Consider the following 22,674-nt stretch of genomic DNA (forward strand, 5'->3'; position numbering starts at 1 on the left):
CACAAACCAATCAATACAGTGCTGTTTGCAAGACCACATAGAGTTTAACAAAGTGGGCTATCAGTGGTCTTGACAAATAATCATGTTACATATGTTCTGCTTTTAACACAATCAGAACTTGAGTAGTTAGTGAGGTCATGTACATGTCTTTATCTTCTCCTCAGGTGAAAGTAAGTAAAGTTTTTCAGATAATATTAGAGTAATAAAATATACTCAAAGGTTAAAACTGAAATGTGTCATTTCTGTGCCTGTAGTGACAATAAACAAAAATGTTAAAACAGATGTCTCTGCATATTAAGCTGGGATAAGAGAAAGTATTTCAACATCCAACAAATGACACTTTAGCTTAAATTAAAAATGCAGTGTGAGGTAACTAAACACTTTGTTTATCTCGCAGCAATCCCAGCTAGTTTAGTTGTAAATAGCAAAAAACAGACCCTCCAGTTCTGATGTTTTAAAAGCTATCATGAATAAACACAAAAGATCATGACAGGCACACAGCACTATTTTCATGCAGACACTCACCTCTCTCCGTCTCATTTTCCTGTGGCTTATCTTCAGGTTTGGCATCCCCCCCAGATTGCTCACCTTCAGCTCCCTCTTTCTTGTCTGTGTCTTCTGACATTTCCAGGTCGCTCTCTCTCCATGCTCCCTGTACTATCCTGTGTCCCAGAGTCTTCCGCTGCAGCTTGAGGCAACGTAACATCGCTGGACTCTGTGGCCTCTGTCTCCGCTGGTTTTGGCCTCAGCTGTTTGTGATCACTTCCTCTGCATGGTATGCTCTCCTCTGGAACATCAGCAGCGGTGACTTCTCTTGTGTCTTCCACAATTTCCCTTTCACTAATTGTTATTGTCACTGCTGGACAAGCTGGATGTTCGACCAGATGAGACAGACAGTGACCTTTTGACTTCTGAAGGAAGAAGACAAATAATCAGTGAGTATTAGGTGTTTAAGTACCAGATATTTGACAAATCTTTAAACAATTGTTGCTGAAAAGTGTGACCATAAAGTAATGTGTACTAGACATAACTGGCCAACATCACTGTCAGAGTTGCTTTTCTCTTTCTCATCCTGTACTTAGTTTCTTTTTCTCCTCCATTAGCCAGCAGTGGATTGGATCTTCCTCTACTTCATCACCATCCTTCAAACTGGGCCTTCATCCATCTGCCTCAAAGTCCTCCTCATAGACTATATAAGAGCACAAGATAAATGTTCATTTAAAGATGCATTACAATAACTTTTGTGTATTTTAACATATACATTTTATCAGTGTATGTGTTCTACGGGATTCAAACCCATGGCCTTGGTTTGCTAGAGTCATGCTCTACTAACACTAACTCAATAGCCGAGACCATGTTTTTTAAACTGGCATAGTGCAATAGACCTGCAGAGGCATCAATTAAAGATTTGTGTATTTGAAATCAGCAAACTCATAGAGATTGTACCGTCTTGGGTCTTTTTCTGTCGTGTTGTTTCTCCATTAGGTTCTGTCTCCATTTCCTGGGACGTGTCATGTTTTTTCTATATCTTCATTTACTTCTGTGGCATCCTTAGCATCAGAGGATTTAGAGGTTGGCCAGCGCCTCTTTCACTCTTTTTTGAGGAGGGGCCGGTTTTTTGTCCAAGCCCATAGCAATAATACACCTGAAGAATGACATCATTCAAAACCATAATGCAACCTGATTAGTGGTTGACCAATGTTGACCCACTTTCAATAGCCAAAGCCAATAATGATAAGTAGGGAGTGTGTTGGTCGGTAAGATTTTGTTAAATTTATCCCCCCACAAGGCTGTATTTGGTCAAAAACACAGTAATACTGTGAAATATTATTACAATTTAAAAATAACTGTTTTCTATTTTAATATATTTTTAAATACATTTTATTCCTGTGATAAAGCTGAATTTTCAGCAGCAATAATTCCAGTGTCTCATGATCCTTCAGATATCATTCTGATATGGTTTTTGTGCATACATTTTTTATAACTATAAATGTATTTACTTTGACTTTAGATCAATATAATGCAGCTTTGCTGAATAAAAGTACAGTATTATTAAAGAAAAAAGGACCCCAAACTTTTTGGTAGTATGCACATATAAAATGGAAATCCATTGAAATCCATTTTCCTTACTTGTAGCATGGAGAGGCTCCTTCCACACCGCAAAATCCGAAGTGTCCATGCCTGCCCCCAAGCCGAGCACCTTTCCTGTGTTTGAACTCACAGCAGGAGCTGAGCCGATCCACTTGCAGGCCATTCAGGAAGAGCGTAAGACTGAAGGGAAATCCCTGGTGGCGTCTTGACACAAACTGGAACACTTCTACAAGTAAGGAAAAGCAAAGAAAGTTTCTTTTCATTTGCCTTTGATGATTGTGTCTTATAATCAAAGAGGAGAATCACATAATATATGCATAATATATTCTAATATATGCGACACTACCAGGTAAGAACCACTTATTATCAAAAAGCCCCCAGATCAATAGTTTAACTCGATTCATGGTGTCCTTTCAGTATGAATTACAAAGCCCAGATGTACAGAGACCTACACTGACCTCCTTCTCTCAGCTTCCCTTTGTAGACACACAGGTTCTCTCCTCCACAGTGTTGCTGGAAGACCTTCACTTCATCTCTGAGGTCCATCAGATCATGGGACAGGTGAACACTCTTCCCAAAGTACACCATGCTTACTAATACTTTACTCTGGGCTGATGTCCTCTGGAGAGCAGACGGCTGCAGATAGCATAGTGTATGATAGAATATTTGTAAGTGAAGGTTTATTTTAATGTAAATAACTTCAGTATACTGACCTCTGTAACAGCTGTTGGTGCTGTAGTGGGTCTTAACTTTCGACCCCTGAGTGTGCCGTTCGTTCTTGGCCCTCTTTCTTTTTTCTTTGTGAGGGGTGGCACAGGGGTCACATAATTGTTAATGACAGGAAGACGGTAGGGCGAGACCGTGCTAGAGAAGTCTGTCGTGGTCAGCTGTTTCACAGCATCTCTGTCCAACTATAAAACAACCCAGAGAGACAGAAATGTTACTTATTATAGAATTAGTACTGTTCACTAAAATGTAACTACACTTAAAATCATTAAAAAAAACATTTGTTACGTGAAATAAACATTAACTAATATATATATATATATATATATATATATATATATATATATATATATATATATATATATATATATATATACTTTAAATTTCAGCTTGTTGCCATTTTATTTTCTTATTTTAAATTTAGTTTAACGTGATGTACTAAAAGAACTTAAATAAAACATTTATAAAAATATAGACACACATATACAGTGTATATATTTCAATTTAAAATGACAAAATGTATATACTAAAATATAAAAATAAAAACCGATTAAAAATATTAATAAAAACTTTAATAGTATCTTGATGACTGGAGACCAGTTCTTATAAAACTAAATTTTTTATAAGAATCAAAATAAACAAATTTATTTAAAAGACTTTTGATTAATAATAATAAAATACAATTATACAAATAATGTGAATCATAACTTTGATAATTTGGTTTTATACGAATTTTATTAGCAATATAAAAAATATTATTTAGAATATTAATATCAAACTTCTCTGGGTGTGTGTTCACTGCTGTGTGTGTGCACTTTGGATGGGTTAGATGCAGAGCATGAATACAGAGTATGGGTCACCATACTTGGCTCTATGTCACGTCACTTTCACTTTAAAATCTTTTAATTCTTTAATACTTCAGCAGAGCAGTATTCAAATGAGAAATATTAGATGTCTGAGTATGATTTGTGCTTTGTAAGTGACCCGTGATAAGGGGCTTTGTAAGGGAACATGTATTTGCATCCCAAGATGGTCTCACCGTAAAACTGAAGGGCTGATCAGTTTCATTGGAGGAGTTCCGGTCCCGGGGTCTCTGTCGAGGGGACGTTCTTTTCATAGAGCCCGTGGCACTGTTGCTGTTTAGAGGCTTAAGTCGAACAGGCCTCTGGATCTTCCCTGGAGCTGTGTTTGGCCTGGAGGAACCCGGCTACAGGAGTATGAGAATAACTCCCTTACCCAATTTGAAATATCATACCCGAATATACATGTTTGTGACATGTCCTACTAATCTAACACTTGTGCATTATAGAAAAGGAGATATATATACACTAACCTTAGAGTATTGTTATTTACAATGCAGTAAATACAAACCTCCAGTAAATAAATGTGTTGTTGAAATTTATAAACACAAAAATTCTAATCGCATTAATTAAAAAATAAGAATTTAAGTAACATGAAAAACTACTTTAAATAGAATTTAAATATATTTTACCCAATATACAGTCAAATAGGCCACTCACAGATTCTGTTGACTCGGAATGCTCTCCCTGCGGCCCAGAATGCCGTGCGTGTGAGATCTTTGGCATTAAAGGTGGCCGAGGTGACAGCATTAGCATCGGTTCATCCTCATATCTCTTGGTGCGCTCAGCCTAACATAAAATGCAAAAAGCTGAATCACAAAATGAACTTTATTATCATGTCACCAAGGCCACTTTGAGTCCGAAAGGAGTTCTGTAAAAAGCCAAACCTTCATTTTGTGGATTCGTTCCCTCCGTGCAAATTCCTCAAGTTTTCTCTTGATCTCAGTTTGATGAAGGCGCTGAATAAACAGCGGAACAGTGAAATATCTTATAGAAAATATTTAGAAAAACTTGTACAGGATTTCATAAATGTTTTTGAATTTGAATCTGATTTTATGAGACGTCTAGATAAAAATGACTAATTGTGCTCCTAACTGAATTTGTTCAAAGGTTTCATAAATACTGCCTTTATACTGTACAAATCTGATGATGTGAGCAGAATATCTGACATCAGTACTCTTACTTACTTTGACCCTACACAATGGCCAAGGATAACAGAGTGTCTGATAAAGCACCTGTGGACTGTGTAATGCCCTCACCTCCATGTCTAGCACCTTGTGAAAGATGGCTTGAGCTAGACCCTCCCTCACATGTCTCTGATGCGCTCGCTGGATCAGCTTGTGCTTATACTCCTTATCGGGAACAATCCGGCCGCTCCGAGAGATCTGAAGCACATGCACCTGCATTTAATGACTGATGCAGCTGATCTTGTCAAAAATAAAGTGCTTTCCCTTTCATCTTTTAACAGGTTACCCAATTTGATCATTATGAGAATACTAATTACATTCTATAACTAAAGCTCAACATATGTTAGTTTGTAAATATTGAAACTTTTTCAAATGATCGAAACTCCCGTTAATCTCAATGAATAATCATAACATCATTTTCTAGTTGGACTATATTGAATGTGCACATACCAGCCCAACTTTCTGAAGATGTCTTCGTATTCTTGCATTGCTGAAGTATCCAGTCAGATGTTTGTCAGATAAGCTATTGTAAGCTGAAATAAGACTACATGGACAAAAACATGAACAACAGTGTATTCCTGAACTTTGATAATGTTAAGATGTTACACTGTTTGAATAAAGAAACCATCCCAGTGGAAACAGGCACATTGTAACATGCACACGTCTCATTCCAGGCATGATGGACTTGTGATGTAAACACAGGCCTGACCAGACTGATGGAATGATTCAGTGATTCTCAAGGCTTCCAGTGCCAAGGATTTCAGCTTGAGGTGAACACTACATCTGTGTAAAGTGTAGTCTTGGAAAGGCTCGACTGTTTGTCTGCCTGGCTTTTTCCGATACAGATTTGATTTCCCTTGGCGTTTGTAAAGAAGACAACACAACCTTTTCACCAATCCACAGGCCAAGTAGATACCATTACCAGTGTCTGGTTTCTATTGGAATTGAGTGTGGATGGATAGCACACTTAACCCATGGCCCCCTCTGAATTTACTTCTCTCTCTAAAATTGTTCAGAAATAAAACATAATGCCTGTGGAAGACAGTCTAAACATTACACTTTGGCTAAATATAATTCATTTTTGTCTTAATTAGCAATTAAGACATAGAATTAATATGACAAATAAACAACATTCCTTTGATATACAATAAACGAGTCATGTCTGAACAATATAGCCTGTCTATCAAGGAGTGCTTGATCTTTTCTGTTGTTTCATCTCCTCAGTAACAATAGCTTTTTGGACATAGTGTCATGTCATAAAAATAAAGCCGAAAACTCATAATTAGTATGCATATTTATTATGTCAAAGACATGACAGTAGTTAGAGAACATTTTACCTACATTACAGTCAACACTGCTACTTGGTCTAGTTTAGTTACTCACCCTGGGTTTAGATGACTCATTTTGCCGGTGCGCAATGATCTTTGATATGAATCAAGCGATAATACGAGAGCTTTCTCTAATCCAGAGGACAATAAAACTATGTGTGCATCTGTCTGCCCTGCTCTGACTACCCAACACCTTTCTCGCGCTGAACTGATGACAGCCAGTGTTGCCATGGTGAATCACGTGACCATGCCCATAAGACTCGCCATTCTTTGTGCTTAATTAAAATGTTACATTGTAATAATTATATAATTATAATCTTATGGTCGATTTATTTTTTATTTTTGTTCACATATCCTTCATGTAAATAAAAATACAGGGCTAATTAGATTGAAATATAAAAGTTGAATAGTTGGGGGGAATCATGTATTGTCTAACATATCACTTATGTCAAATGTAATGGTTTTGAAGATTGTTTAGACCCAAACTGAATTTGGTTTATTTCGTGGATATTATTGGAGGTAAGGTTACAATAAGCCTTAAAGCTGTACATTAACGTCCTCTAGTGTTTTCACTGGGGATTTTCGAGAGGGGGTTCAGCGAAAAATCGGCAGCTGTCAGCAGGAAGTGGCTGTCACTAGCAGCAGGAAGTGGCTGCCAATAAAACCGGATGGCAGCTGTCGCTAATACCCGGAAATTGGAGGAGGCTGCCAGCCGCAACAAGACAAATAAATAATTATATACACTTACGATTATGTTTAATACTTTTTAAAATAAGTATAAATGTCAGTATTGTATATTATTTGATTTAAAATATTGATCAAATATAAACAAAGAAATAAGATCATTTTGCTAAACGTTAATTTCCAGCTGAACGTTTATGCATGCATGTATCATTGTTTGTGTGAAATAAAACAATTTATATTTATTTATATACGAGAGTGGCACTTACTGGGTGTATGTTGTATATTTATTATAGGCTATATACACAAATGACTGAAAAGAGAGAAGTCTCAGAGACCTTTATTTAAAATCATAATTTGCGGTTATATTTGTAGTATTTCAAGAAACAACTATATATATGTAGTATAAAGTAGCTGTTAAATTTGTAACTGGGTTAGTAAGTTGTCAAAGTCAGTGCTTTACAATGTAAACAGTACAAAATATATCCAGTAAGCAAGCAGACTAAAATATCATTCAGAATCACTAAAAACAATCCAGAGATATTTTCAAGACTCTTAGATCAGAACTGTTGAGGTATACGGAGTTACTTCTCCAGCATCTTGCACCAATCACTGTAAAACCCAGGGTGGATGTGCATCTCACCTCATTTTCCTCTTGCAACATGGTCAAGTCAAGCATCGTTTATTTATATAGTGCTTTTAATAATACAGATCAAAGCAAAGCAACTTTACAGTATTAAATAGAAAAATAGTGTGTCAGTCAATAATGCAGAAGGACATTAGTAAACTCAGTTTGTAGTCAGTTTAAAAGACAGTTTATCATTCAATTCAGTGATGTCATCCTTCAGCTCGGTTCAGTTTAAATAGTATCTGTGGAATCGTTTGCAATCATGTCAATGATATCACTGTAAATGAAGAGACCACAACGAAGCAAGCCAGAGGCGACAAGGAACCAAAACTCCACCGGTGACAAAATGGAGAAAAAAAACAAGGTCTTTACAGGGGATCTGTATCTGGGGCTCTAGTTGTCCTGGCATTATTACAAAGATAAGCATTATTACAAAGATAAACATTCAGACATGGCAACTGAGAAATGTAATGTTATAGCACCTTTTTAAACCTCTAATCAAATATGTAAAAGAAGATACTCAGTCAAGCCAGCTGGATTGTGCCCTCTTTCGAAAGGAGTCTGTATACAATACAACAGACTTCTGAATTTGGAACAAACCAAAGACAGACTTAATAATGTAGCATCAACCCTCCTCCAGGATCACGTAAAGAAGAATTTCCAACAGGACAGCATCTGGCAACTATTGGGTATTACAAAAAAAAAAAAAAAAAGGTGTCAGTGCCATGGTTTTGTCTCAAGATGCACATCAGTAATGTTTTTTGTTTTTTTTTCTAAATGCATGTTTACAAAAGCTACTTCAATGTTCTAAATTTAACTACAGCCTAATCCTGGCTTAATCCAAGCCCTGTCTATGAAACTAGACCTAAAAGTTATAAGGAATTATGAACTGGTCCATTATATTTTGTATAGATAATAAAAAATAAAAATTGTTTTGCATTCACATGCTTACAACTTCAACTGGTACACAGAACAGTTCTGCACATGCATAGTATTAGAGAAAACACACCTCAATAGTGCAAAAAAAAAAAAAAAAAAACTCTTAAGTTAATGTATTTCACACAATCTCCTGAAAGACTTAACATGCAAAAATATATGGTTAGTGTAGCACATTTATCTTCTATCATTCCAGTCAAACAACATTCTTTTATATTATTCAATAGACTGTTAACACGCTAACAAACGTTAATATTTAATGGTACCTCAAACGTAATTTGAAGTTAATGGTAGGCCCCTAACGAGGTACACAAACAACGTTGCTACCACTAATTAGATTTCATTGAACAATTAAACCAAAGTAGGCACCAAGTCTACCAAGTCGTTCACCAAGATAACAATTAAAATCAAACTTACAACGCAAAAAAACATTAATTACTCCGATGACCAATTACTGAACTTACCATTTGATCAATCGCAACCATTACTGAAGCGTTTGGGTGCAGTTATATCTGATTGGTTGCGCCCACGTTGGTCGATACTGATTGGCTCCCACCGAATGGCAGGTCCCGCCTACCATCCGGCTGTCAGTTACTGCCTTCCGGCTGCCAGTTACTGCCTTCCGGCTGTCAATGGCAGCCACTTCCTGCTGCCAGCTGCCGATTTTTTATCTGAACCCCTGCTGGGATTTTCAGTGAGTAAAATAACCTTTTTTCCCGGTTTTCTTTTTATTCCTATGTTCGTTATTTTTTCAATGTCCTTTTTTAATATTAGTTTTACTCTATTTACAGAGAGTCATAAAAATAATTTCACTAATTTACACGTCGTAGCCGACTGAGTATGGATATATGATAGACACACAAAACTGTTTTTAAAAAGCTGCAGTCCGTTACTTTTTTTTTTTTTTGGGTTAGAAAATCCGAAATCAATATTTGAGCAACTACATTATCAACCAGTGTTCAAAACTATCGCCTTACTTTAGCCCGTTGCACAACGGTTATAATAATGTTTTGTAATCTGAGTGGCACAGGTTTTGCCGGTGTTGTGCCCAATTCTGACCCCCTGTCAAATTAATACCCCCGTAGTATTGGCAGGTTTAGGAGTAGGTTTGGGGGAGGGGGTTAGTCTCATGCGAGGATCCTGCAGGTGGCTGATCTTTTCTCACAGCTAGATTCTAGAATAATTAAATTTATCATTTTAATGGCGGATTGTAATCCAGAAAGGATTGTGTGTTTATGAAACATATGTGAATGACTTTTAAATTATACAACTGTATAGTGTAATGGGGTAATCAAAATACCCTTTTTACTTTGTTCTTATTATTATTTAATTTTTTAGTTTTGTAATTTTAACTTCTGCTTTAAAATTATTATTATTATTTATAAACATTTTTGGGATTGCAATGTTACAATGTAATGTGATTTTAACCCTTTTTTGCACATAATATATGCGTACACTTTATTTGTTTAATCCAAATACAAAATGCAGAGCTACCGTGTACCACAAATCAGTCAAAAAATACTGAGATATGAATTTTTGCTCATATCGATGATTTTTTTTTTATATGGGCTTAGCATGAAATATAAACCTTGATAGCAAAAATGTACTAAACAGTTGGTTGACTGTAAAATACAGTAAACTGTTGATTTTAACAGTAAAAGACTGTAAAAATGCTGCAGTAAAAAAACCTGTTAACTGGTTATCAGTAAGTTTCCATACTATACACAGTGAATAACTGTGATTGCATTTAATGTAATTATACAGTAAAATACTGTTAAAATTATTTTTTTGGTGGAAAGAAAAGGTCATTGTATAATTTACAGTGAAAAAACGAAAATTGACTCCCGGAATTCCCTGCATGACACTCCATATTGCATTATTTCTGTATTATGTGTGTTACCATGATGGTGTTCAATGTTTGAGTGAATGACACTGTGCACATAAACATATTAATATATACCTTCTCAGCTTGTTGAAGAGCTGTTTGTGAAGAGCCATGGTGGTTGTTAGTATTACAATGGTTCAAAACATATATACTTCAATATGTTGGTTTATTAACGTTTATTAAGTTAATGTAATACATTTTTTATTGTAAATTTAAGTTAAGTCTGTAAAACATAAAATGTTGCTACCATATTTTTAATGTTGAAGCTCTGACAACCACAGCTTCTGGTATTTTACCATAAATGTCACAGAATTTCTTTTACAAGTGTACTCCAAAAAATTTTTTATCCAAGGTTTGCAGGTCTGCAATAAGAATAATCTAACAGGCAAAAAAGTCAAACAGGTAAGGGGTCTAACTGTAACTAACCCCCAGTATGGTTGCCCCCTACTGCCACCCCCCCCCCCCCCAATTAAAACAATATACCACTGGATCTAAGCAAATCTCAATGGTGACATTTTAATTTAGTTGCACTTAAGAGGTGAAGATTTTGCATGAATGACTTGATCTAGTTATGTGATTAAAATAGTAGGATAACAAAATACTCTACTTATTGAATTTCACCTAATTTGACTAACATTTTGTCTGTATATTGCTTTGTCTTACTCTCAGAACGACCCTTATAAGCATGTACTGTGTGAATTGCATACAGGAATGGTGTGTGTGTGTGTGTGTGTGTGTGTGAGAGAGAGAGAGAGAGAGAGAGAGATGGCATCAGTGGGATTGTTCTGGTGTTTGGGTGTGCGGTGGGTGGCAGCAAGTGCAATCAGTGTTAGATTGGACATTTGTGCTGTGATTGTGGAGAAGGCAATCACTCTCTGATTAGGGCATTTTTACAAGGCTTTCTGATTGGCCTGACAGAGATCCCTGCAGTCCTGAAGTGATCACGACACCCTTAACTCAAATCACAAGGACTAAAGAAGGCCTCATCAGAGTGCACTGACTAGAATTTCCAGTGGCACATTGTAAAAAAAAAATAAATAAAAAAAAAATATATATATATATATATATATATATATATATATATATATATAGTACAGACCAAAAGTTTGGACACACCTTCTCATTCAGAGACTATGAAAATTGTAGATTCACACTGAAGGCATCAAAACTATGAATTAACACATGTGGAATTATATATGGAATTATATACATAACAAAAACGTGTGAAACAGCTGAAAATATGTCATATTCTAGGTTCTTCAAAGTAGCCACCTTTTGCTTTGATTACTGCTTTGCACACTCTTGGCATTCTCTTGATGAGCTTCAAGAGGTAGTCACCTGAAATGGTCTTCCAACAGTCTTGAAGGACTTCCCCGAGAGATGCTTAGCACTTGTTGGCCCTTTTGCCTTAAGTCTGTGGTCCAGCTCACCCCTAAACCATCTCGATTGGGTTCAGGTCCGGTGACTGTGGAGGCCAGGTCATCTGATGCAGCACCCCATCACTCTCCTTCTTGGTCAAATAGCCCTTGATGCCTTCAGTGTGACTCTCTCATAGTCATGAAAATAAAGAAAACTCTTTGAATGAGAAGGTGTGTCCAAACTTTTGGTCTGTACTGTATATATATATTGGGATCAATAAGATTTTTAATGGAGTCATGCTCCATTAATGGAGTTGCTCATCAAGGCTGTATTTTTTTCATAAAAAAATACAGAACATTTATAATTTATAATAATATCATATATTATTTCAATTTCTATTAAACTTTAAAATATAATTTATTTCTGTGGTCAAAGTTGAATTTTTAGAAAAATTACTCCAGTCTTCAGTTTCACATGATGAATAAAAGTATCCATAAAAAAAAGAAAAAGAAAAATGACTGACTCCAAACTTCTGAACGGTTGTGTATATTGTAGATTTTCATTTTGAATAAATGCTGTATTCAAAAAAATAAAAATAAAAATAATAATATTTTATATATATTATTTAGAAATGTTGGCCCATATTGATAGGATAGCATCTGATGGAGATTTGTGGGATGCACATCCAGGGCACGAAGCTCCCGTTCCACCACATCCCAAAGATGCTCTATTGGGTTGAGATCTGGTGACTGTGGGGGTCATTTTAGCACAGTGAACTCATTGTCATGTTCAAGAAACCAATTTGAAATGATTCGAGCTTTGTGACATGGTGCATTATCCTGCGGGAAGTAGCCATCAGAGGATGGGTACATGGTGGTCATAAAGGGATGGACATGGTCAGAAACAATGCTCAGATTGGCCATGGCATTTAAACGATGCCCAATTGGCACTAAGGGGCCTAAAGTGTGCCAAGAACACATCCCCCACACCATTACACCACCACCACCAGCCTGCACAGTGGTAACAAGGCATGATGGATCCATGTTCTCATTCTGTTTACGCAAAATTCTGACTCATCAGACCAGGCAACATTTTTCCAGTCTTCAACTTCCCAATTTTGGTGAGCTCGTGCAAATGTAGCCTCTTTTTCCTATTTGTAGTGGAGATGAGTGGTACCCTGTGGGGTCTTCTGCTGTTGTAGCCCATCCGCCTCAAGGTTGTGTGTGTTGTGGCTTCACAAATGCTTTGCTGCATACCTCGGTTGTAACGTGTGGTTATTTCAGTCAAAGTTGCTCTTCTATCAGCTTGAATCAGTTGGCCCATTCTCCTCTGAACTCTAGCATCAACAAGGCATTTCCGCCCACAGAACTACCGCATACTGGATGTGTTTCCCTTTTCACACCATTCTTTGTAAACCCTAGAAATGGTTGTGCATGAAAATCCCAGTAACTGAGCAGATTGTGAAATACTCAGACTGGCCCATCTGGCACCAACAACCATGCCACACTCAAACTTGCTTAAATCACCTTTCTTTCCCATTCTGACATTGAGTTTGGAGTTCAGGAGATTGACCAGGAATACACCCCTAAATGCATTGAAGCAACTGCCAAGGTTGATTAGATAATTGCATTAATGAGAAATTGAACAGGTGTTCCTAATTATACTTTAGGTGAGTGTTTATTTATTTATTCATAAAAGAATCAAAAAGGTATAACAGGTTCCAAAAACACATGAAGCAGCCCAACAGTTTCCAACACTGACAATAAATCAGGATATAAGAATGATTTCTGAAGGACCATGACACTGAAGACTGGAGTAATGATGCTGAAAATTCAGCTTTGCATAACAGGAATAAATTATATTTTGAAGTATATTAAAATACAAACTGTTATTTTAAATTGCAATAATATCTCACAAAATAACATTTTTTTTTCTGTATTTTTGATCAACTTTTTGTTTTATTTTTGAAACTTTTATTATTGTTAGCCTATAATCTATAACTAGGCCTATTAGGATATCAGCCAATAATAATAACAGATTAAAGCATTAAAGTATTAAAATAATGCATACTTGAAGCATTAAAATAATGTAAGAACAATCAAAAAAATGTTTAAAACGTCCAACTGTGCAGGTTTTACGTCACATGTCTGTCAGCTGGTGCATAAAGATTTTAAAATGACACAATTAAAACTAAAACGCTCATTAACACGGAAATAGCTTAAGGCTATTGTTTAATTTTGAAATACCGACAATGAACAAATAAATAACTAGAAAGCTCCTTTCTCGTTATAATGATAAATAGATTTTTTTTTTTGTCCCAAAGTGATGTATTCCGTCCACAATATTTCCACCATTTCCCCTAAATTATACCAGAAGAAGAAAAGGACCCGCCTTGAAATCGCGGCAATTAAGTGTCAAGAGTTTAATGAGACCTCTTCACCTTTGGGTTGCTCTGGTGGCGCGTTTTTGCCGAACGCGGGGTTTTAATTGGTGTTATTAAATAAATCAATTCTCTTCTTCCACTGATTCTTCAGAGGTTTTGATTGGCATGCGTAATTGATACGTTCGGGCTGAAGGCATTATGTGTGGACCGTTTCCGAATCCCTAAAGCGGATTTCAAGTACATAATATACTGCAAGAGTCGGACTTGTCTTAACAATGACTAGAATTCTGGAAGTCGTAAATGTAGTTTTGGTAATTGTTCTGGTTGTCATGGTGAAGAGGAGAGTGGCTGATGTTTATTGGATGAAGCGCGCACATTTAAAGGCGGCATGTTTCGTTGCGACATTCGGAAATCCGAAGCGCTTTCACTACAGTCATGGATCACAGTGAGGATTTTATCAGCAAGTGCAGAGGTGTTACAAGCGACATTTGTATGGTAAATATAGCCTAAATATTTATAGCAATCTACGATGTTATAGGTCGACTTTTTTGCTGATATTTATGGTTAATTCTTTGGGTTTTATTAAAATAGCATACTTTAAAATCTTAAATAGTTTTACAGTTTTTGTGATACACATGTGAAATTAATAAATCCTAGAATAAAGCGTTAAATAACGACAATAGCCTATGAGTTGCCGCCGGTGTAACGTTACCGATACCCTATAAGATCCGCCTCACTCAAATGCGATATTTTTTCGCAAAACGGAGCTTTATTTTCATGACAAATTTTTTGATTAAAATTTACATTTGATTAAAAATGTACATTTAATATTTACATAAACTTTTAATCGTGTAATCAAATGAATTAATGTAGAATTGGAAATGTAATATCATTTATAAGACGCATTTGCCTAACCCAATGCGTTTATTTGTGCTTTACAGAAGTGTGCAGTTTGACTAGCCTATATAATTAATAATTCGTTACATTTATATAACGCTTTTCTGGGTACTGGAGTAGGCTATAGTTCACAGTTGTGTGGAACCAATGCAATTTTCTGTATGTTTGAAATGTTTGACCAAATAGAATTTCTGTTTCTCCAGAGTTCATCAGAACTTCTGAATGGCCGCTCTTCTCCATCTGCTTTGCCTCAAACAATGGCATCTGACGCTTTCCCAGGCAAAGCAGTTTGCACAAGGTGTAGAGAGGACATCCTAGACCGCTATCTGCTTAAGGTGAGAAGAATCCTTGTTAGTTAATATTTATTTCTTTCATTGACAATTTGAAATGCTGTATGATCAATTCCATCAGTTGATTTGAATAAACTCTCTTGTTGAATGCAGGTCAATGACTTGTGCTGGCATGTGCAATGCCTTTCATGCAGTGTGTGCCAAACTACTCTGAGCGGACACACAACCTGCTATGTTAGAGAGCGAGAGGTCTTCTGCAAACTAGATTACTTCAGGTATTCTGAAAGGTGTACATTATGCATCTGCAGACAAGTTGTTTCATTATGTACTTAACCAAATCTATTATGGCTTGACAGGAGGTATCGAGCATGGTGCTCGTGCTGCGGTGAAACGGTTCACTCCACGGACTGGGTGCGCAGGGCGAAGGGAAATGTTTACCACTTGGCATGTTTCTTGTGCTTCTCTTGTAAGAGGCAGCTGTCCACAGGCGAGGAGTTTGCTTTGGTTGGACAAAAATTGTTGTGTCGAGTTCATTACGACAGCATGCTGGACGAACTCAAAGGTGCTGCTGAAAAAGGTAAGTTGAGAGTCCTGCGTAACTCTATAAAGCCTGCTGTATTATAATTGATAATCATATTTCTAAGGCTTCTAAATTATTAACATGATCTTGCATAAACTTTGCTGAAAAAAAAACTACACACAAGTAAAAGCTTTTTGATGTAATTCCAAAAATGTCTACCTTTTGGGTTGTGATAGGAGTCTTTTTTGGTGTGAAATCTTTACTGATTGAAGTGAAAAATAAAGTAAATGTAATATATATATATATATATATATATAGAGAGAGAGAGAGAGAGAGAGAGAGAGAGAGAGAGAGATAATATCTATATCAATATTTCAAGATGAACACTTACTGGACGGAAGCGACTATTTGATTATCCAAATATAATGTGGTGGTGTTGGCGCAGTGAATAAGACATATGGCTATGGTGTGAGAGACCCTGGTTCGAATCCACTGTAAGACACCAATGTGTCCCTGAGCAAGACACTTAACCCCTTGTTGCTCCAGAGGCGTGCGACCTCTGACATGTATAGCAATTGTAAGTCGCTTTGGATAAAAGCATCAGCTAAAATTAATAAATGTAAATAATGTATTAGAAAAATCAAGTTAAGGCTTTTGATGAATGTTTAATCCTCAGTTATTGCATTGCATTATGTTTTGCCCCAATAATTAAAACTGATTAAATATAGATTTGATCATAAACTGATTAAATATAATCTTGCTAATACAACTTATTGTGAGACACTGAATGATATTTATAAGAATTTCATGTAAGAAATCTGCGATATGTCACTGATTTAAAGGTTTCATAATTTCAATTTACATTTTTGGCCATATATATATATATATATATATATAAGTAGCTTCATTAAACTGCATATTTATGAACAAAAAATGACTGTTCTTTCCTGCTTTATTATGAGCTCCGTTATTACGAGGTCTGCAGTTTCAATAAACTGTTTCATATTAAAAAATATAAGATTTTTCCAGATTTATTTTATTTTTTAAATGTACTAATATATACTAATCGAGTAACTCCTTATGAAGAATAAAGCAGTTGTTTGTTTTTGATGTCTTCTGGTTCATAGCATGCTCAGTATGTCTTATAAATAATTACACCTTTGCCTTACCTTTTATTATTTCAGGGAAAAACGTCTCTCCTGAAGGTGTGTTGCATACAGGCTGTGAAATAAACCAAAAGCCATCAAAAAGAGCACGTACCAGTTTCACTTCAGACCAGCTACAGGTAAACAAAAGCATCGCTCTCGTGGTGCAATATGCATCACACACTGAGTTCTGGGGTTTTGGGGTTAATAAAATGAAGTTCAGTATAAGCAATAATGGATCCCTGCTATGTTTTTGCTACTTGGAATCAAACCATACTAGATAGTTCCCTCTGGCTTAATGTCTCTGGCCCTGCTGAGACTATTTTGATGTTTGTGGCTTGCAGGTTATGCAGGCCCAGTTTGCTCAGGACAATAACCCAGACGCACAGACACTTCAGAGGCTTGCTGAACAGACTGGCCTAAGCCGACGCGTCATTCAGGTTACATTTTTTTTTTTAGCAGTTTCTGAAGTGCCTAAATTAAGCCATTCTAAAAATGTTAGCCTGGTTTAATGTATGTGACAACAGAAGAAAGCTCATATGCTGTCCAAGTAATTTCTTTGAATTCCTTTCTGGTCAGGTTTGGTTTCAAAACTGTCGCGCCCGTCATAAGAAGCACATTTCTGCCCCTGGTTCAGCAGTACAGACAGGAGATATGTCTTCACTCCAGTCCGTGTCCGCTCTGAATGAGCAGCACTATACACACACATCCCTGCTTACAGCCCTGCACAGCAACTGCATTGATGGTGAGTTTTGAGGAAATCCAGTACAATCAGATCAATTCTTTAAATAGGACATAAGTACATTTATTATCGGTTTTTGATTAATATTACTAAAACTGCTAATGGAAAAGGCATCCAGTGTTAAGATGACATAAATTTGTCCCTGCGTGTTTGTGCTTTTGATAATGGCTTTGTTTGTCTTGTTTTTAGTGCACACAGCATCATCTCTACTCTATCAGCCGTTACTGTCCCAAAAATCAACACATTTACCAATCAGCAGCAGCTAAACGGTTTACAATTCAATGTTGTGCCGGTTGTTTTAACCACATTTATGTTGCGGATACCTTTGTATTTAATGTATTCCATTATGTTTTCATAAGTGCTGTCAAACGATAAATTGCATCCAAAATAAACGTTATTGTTCATATATTATATGTGTACTGTGTATATTATGTATATACAAATACAAACACGTACATGTATATATTTAAGAAAAATATTGTTTATATAATATGTATATTTAAATATAATATAAATTATATGAATTTAAACATGTAAATATTTTAAATATATATATATACTGTGCGTCTGTGCTTTTTTACATACATAATATATACACACATACTGTATATTATGTAAACAAAAACATTTATTTTGGATCCGATTAATAATGATTAATCATTTGACGGCATTCGTTTTTATTTATTATTGTGTGTTTTGTTCATCCCATGTGGTTTAATTAAAAATAAATAACTTGTCACGTGTCTATATGAAATACTTTATTTTCCTAAATTATCCTTGCACTTGGATTACATCATACAACGTTATTAAGCTTTGCAAAATAGCACAATATGTTTACAAAAATAGTAAAAATGTGTACCACACTGTAAATGATGAAGATAATTAAATAGTTACATATTAATGACATGATTAGACAAGGGTTAAACTCGAAATACAATTTAGATTTCAATAATGAACATGCACTCTCTGTATCACTGTTCACATTCAAGTGTTTTTAAACAACATACAACTGGTAAAGAAACACTCTTAATACTTAGAAAAACTATAGAAAAACCACAGCAAAAAAAAAAAAGGTTTTCCAAAAGTTGTTAAAAAAACAAATACTTCAAATTAATGGCATCAAAATACAGCTGAAACCAGATATTTACTTATTATTATTATTTCTTTACTGTCATACATTAAATCAGAGTAAACTTTTTCTGTTTTAGATCAATAAATATTAACATTTTTTGCATTTGTTAAATGTCAGAATCGAGCAAGGGAGAACTTTTATGGATTTTTTTTTTATCACTTTCATCAAAGTCAGAAGTATAGATACACAAAGTTTAATGTGTCTTTAAACAAAAAGAAAACTCCATATGATTCCATTCTGAGCTTAAGAACCTTCTGATAAGTAAATTGATTCCATTTGAGTTAATTGGTGGCACACCTGAAACACAGAGCCTCTTTCTTTGAAATCATGGGAAAATCAAGAGAAATCAACCAAGACATCAGGAAAAGAATTGTGGACCTCCACAAGTGTGGCTCATCTTTAGTTGCAATTTCCAGATGCCTGAAGGTCCCATGTTCATCTGTTCAGACAATAATACGCAAGTATAAAAAACATGGGAATGTACAACAATCAAACCCCTCAGGAAGGAGATAGATTCTGAGTCCCAGAGAGGAACGTTTTTTGGTGCGAACTGTGTGAATCAACCCCAGGACAACAGTAAAAGACCTTGTTAAGATACTAGCTGAAACTGGTAAGACCGTGTCATTATCCACAGAAATAGAGACTTGTACCACTATGAGCTAGAAGGTTACTCTGGGAGGAGAAAACCATTACTTCAGAACAACCATTAAAAAAAGCCAGACTACAGTTTGCAACTGCACATGGGGACAAAGATCTTAATTTTTGGAGAGATGTCCTGTGGTCTGATGAAACAAAAATTGAACTGTTCGGCCATAATGATAAACGGTATATTTGGAGGAAAAAGGGCGAAGCTTTGAAGCCTCAGAACACCATCCCAACCGTGAAGTATTGGGGTGATAGTATGATGCTGTGGGGCTGCTTTGCTGCAGAAGGGACTGGTGCACTTCACAAAATAGATGGCATCATGAGGAAAGAAAATTTTGAGGATATATGGAAGCAACATCTGAAGACATCAGCCTGGAAGTTAAAGCTTGGGCGCAAATGGGTCTTCAAAATGGACAATGACCCCAAGCATACCTCCAAATTACTTACAAAGTGGTTTAAGGACAACAAAGTCAAGGTATTGAAATGGCCATCACAAAACCCAGGTCTCAATCCCATAGAAAATTTGTGGGCGGCACTGAAAAGGCAAGTGCGAGCAAGAAGGCCTACAAACCAGATGTTATTGTTAAGTTATTGTTATTATGTTAAAATTTATTGATCTAAAACAGAAAAAGTTTACTCCGATTTAATGCATGACAGTAAAGAAATAAAAGTTTTTGTGTTGTTTTTCTGAAGTGTATGTAAATATCTGGTTTCAACTGTAGGAGCAGAAATTAGTTCACATAAAATAACTACCACTACTCTGTACACATATTCATATCAAGGTGTTAAGATAAATTCAAGTCCTTCCTGGGCTAAAATGAAGTATGAACGGACACAAAAAAATTCACACTGAAGGAGTGTAACCTCCTACTGCTAGAGAGCACTGGGCCTGATGAGAAAAGCAGTTGGATGGACGAATAAGAGCAGTAATGAAAGAATAAATAGTTATAAGCTCTGCACAGCAGAAAAGGAATCATATCCACATGTGGTTGAGGTTAAAGAGCTGTTAACTGCGTGTTGGAATAAGGCACTTCAGCTGAACTGCAATTACAAACGGAAAACGTACAAAAGTTGAACAAAATTCATTTAGTGAAGAGCGAATAAATGTTACCGGTTATTTTCTCAATATGAGAGAAGTGGCACTTTCACCCCATATGGGTGCTAACAAATGGTCATATAAAAGACAAGAATATGTTAAAAAAAAAAAAAAAAACTACAAAAAGACATTTCCACACATCCATAAACATGAAATAATTTCAATTGATTTAGTTGCTTACTGTCAATTATATTTGCTTGCATAATAAACAGAAATATGCAGATCAGTTCAAAGCTTCTTGTATTTATATTTTTGGGCTTCTAATGAGATTTATAATACAAAACTATCTGCATACTTAATATTGCTTAAATAAGTCCATTTACCATAATAACCAGAATCTGTGTTTTACATGTCAGTGCCTTTTGTTTGGTTGCTCCTTCTTTTGTTTTCTGCGTTTCTTTTTCTCCTCTGGTCTCTTGTTCTTCTTGTTGAGGATGGCACGCAGGCTGCTGGCCATGTAATACGGCCGGGTCGCCGAGCCGTCGTTCTTCTCCAGATCAAGCACTGAGAACAGGAGCACAAGCAACGTTAATGCCATCCAATCGCTCATCTGATTTTGGAAACAGTGATACCTTTTTTAAGGATTCCTAGATGAACACAAAGTTTGAAATATAAATCTTTTTTAAAACGTTATACATCTTGAACTTTTGAGCAATTAAATGTGTGCATGCTATTAAAAAAAGTGCAATGAAAGTATTACTTTTTAATTTTTTTTTATTTATTCTTACCACAGACTTCTGAATGATAGTGAATCACTGTTTATGCAAAAACATTAAACAGCAAAAACAGTTTTTAACACTGATAATAAGAAATGTTTCTTGAGCACCGTATCAGAAGGATCATGTGAAAACCCAGCTTTGTCGCCACAGGAATATATTGCATTTTTAAATATATTAAAGTAGTTGTTTTAAATTACTCTTTTACTGTAAATAAATGCAACTTTGATGAGCATAAGAGACTTCTTTAAAAAAAAAAACTTAACTATTACAAAGGTTTAAACAGCATATATTATTTGAAGCTTAGAATGTAATGAATAATACTGATAATAAAATTTGTTAGCATTCTGAAAAATAAAAGATTCAAACCATTCATGATATTTAGGTCAGCTTTATTCTAATGGAAATTTTTATTTTATTACTATTTTTTTTTTTTTTTTTACAAAACTTCCCCTCATTAAAAGACATCTTGAATACTGAACCTCACAGAGTAGACGCAGCATCAAACCGGTCTACAAAGTTACAAAAAAATGGCTTTTATGTTCCTTTTATAAATTGAACTTGAAAAACTTTCAGATTGATTGCAAAAAAAAAACAAAGTAGGTTAGCACTCTTCCTTTTAAACCAGGCACAGTTACTAAACACTGCCATCAGAACACCTGAAAGTTCATGGATTCTATCAAAACATGGTTATAAGAGAATATACACTGCATCTAATAAGATTCCCCCAATACAATAGCATTTTCCAATAGATTATGACAAAGTTAATCTTAAAATCATGTGGACTAAGAATTCAGTCAATCCATCCACATGCACATCTAAATATGAACTTCTGAACAAAAATGACATGAAAACAAAGGACTGTATAGAAAGAGAAAGAGGATGCTTATAAATATATAGAATGCTTTCATCATCGATTACCAGAGTATTATCAGACTTTGCTCCAGAAGACAAACATGGGTAAGGCAATGATGGACAGAATTATCGGCAAAAAGAAAAAGAAGGAAAAAAGTATGGGCAACAGTACAGCAGGAGTCAGTCAGTATCAGCAGACAGTGCAGAGAGAAGATCGCTTCTATAAATGCTATCGGATTCCATATCCCAGAAGGCTTTGCTGTGCTGCGGGAGAGATGCAGCGTGCTACAGTACTAGCACTGTTCTTCACGTCCCACTGAGGGGACGGTTTCACGACACAGCATACTTTTTGCCTCCTTGATCAGTTTTGTTAAGTATCCTGTGCAGGCCTGGAGGCATGTAATACGGTTTGGAAGGACTGCCATCGTTCCTTTCAAGATCTTCACCTGAAGGGTGTCCCGTCAAATCAGACAACAGAAGAAGGGAAGGGTTAAGGAGGAGAGACAGAGGGTTTCAAGGAAAAGAAATAAGAAAGCAGAGTTAGTCAGCAGTCATGCAGAAGAAGTGAAAAG

General features: G+C 35.8%; 2 protein-coding genes and 1 pseudogene across 4 annotated transcripts in view; 1 reads left to right on the top strand and 2 right to left on the bottom strand.

Moving 5' to 3' along the window:
* Positions 1 to 1,157: 1,157 nt before the first annotated feature.
* Positions 1,158 to 6,382, bottom strand: LOC113075375 (glutamate-rich protein 3-like). The gene is given in 13 exon segments (XM_026248077.1): positions 1,158 to 1,189; positions 1,447 to 1,514; positions 1,516 to 1,583; positions 1,585 to 1,645; positions 2,131 to 2,317; positions 2,550 to 2,727; positions 2,805 to 3,002; positions 3,857 to 4,024; positions 4,338 to 4,466; positions 4,565 to 4,636; positions 4,937 to 5,062; positions 5,315 to 5,408; positions 6,248 to 6,382. Coding segments are annotated over 13 exon segments (1,401 nt in total). The 5' UTR covers positions 6,268 to 6,382.
* Positions 6,383 to 14,194: 7,812 nt separating this feature from the next.
* On the top strand, positions 14,195 to 18,077 carry LOC113075376 (LIM/homeobox protein Lhx8-like; annotated as a pseudogene).
* Positions 18,078 to 18,401: 324 nt separating this feature from the next.
* Positions 18,402 to 22,674, bottom strand: part of LOC113075373 (choline transporter-like protein 5-B) — a 28,200-nt gene continuing 23,927 nt past the window's right edge. The window contains exon 22 of one of the 3 annotated variants that reach the window (XM_026248074.1): positions 18,402 to 21,035. In XM_026248074.1, coding sequence (XP_026103859.1) covers positions 20,884 to 21,035 — 152 coding nt within the window. In that variant the 3' untranslated portion in view covers positions 18,402 to 20,883. Of the gene's footprint in view, positions 21,036 to 21,638; positions 22,549 to 22,674 lie in introns of those variants that run through there. The other 2 variants (XM_026248075.1, XM_026248076.1) reach the window with 2 other exon arrangements.

This window comes from Carassius auratus, unplaced genomic scaffold (genome assembly GCF_003368295.1).
Source record: "Carassius auratus strain Wakin unplaced genomic scaffold, ASM336829v1 scaf_tig00016945, whole genome shotgun sequence".
In the NCBI taxonomy this organism is placed as follows: domain Eukaryota; kingdom Metazoa; phylum Chordata; class Actinopteri; order Cypriniformes; family Cyprinidae; genus Carassius; species Carassius auratus.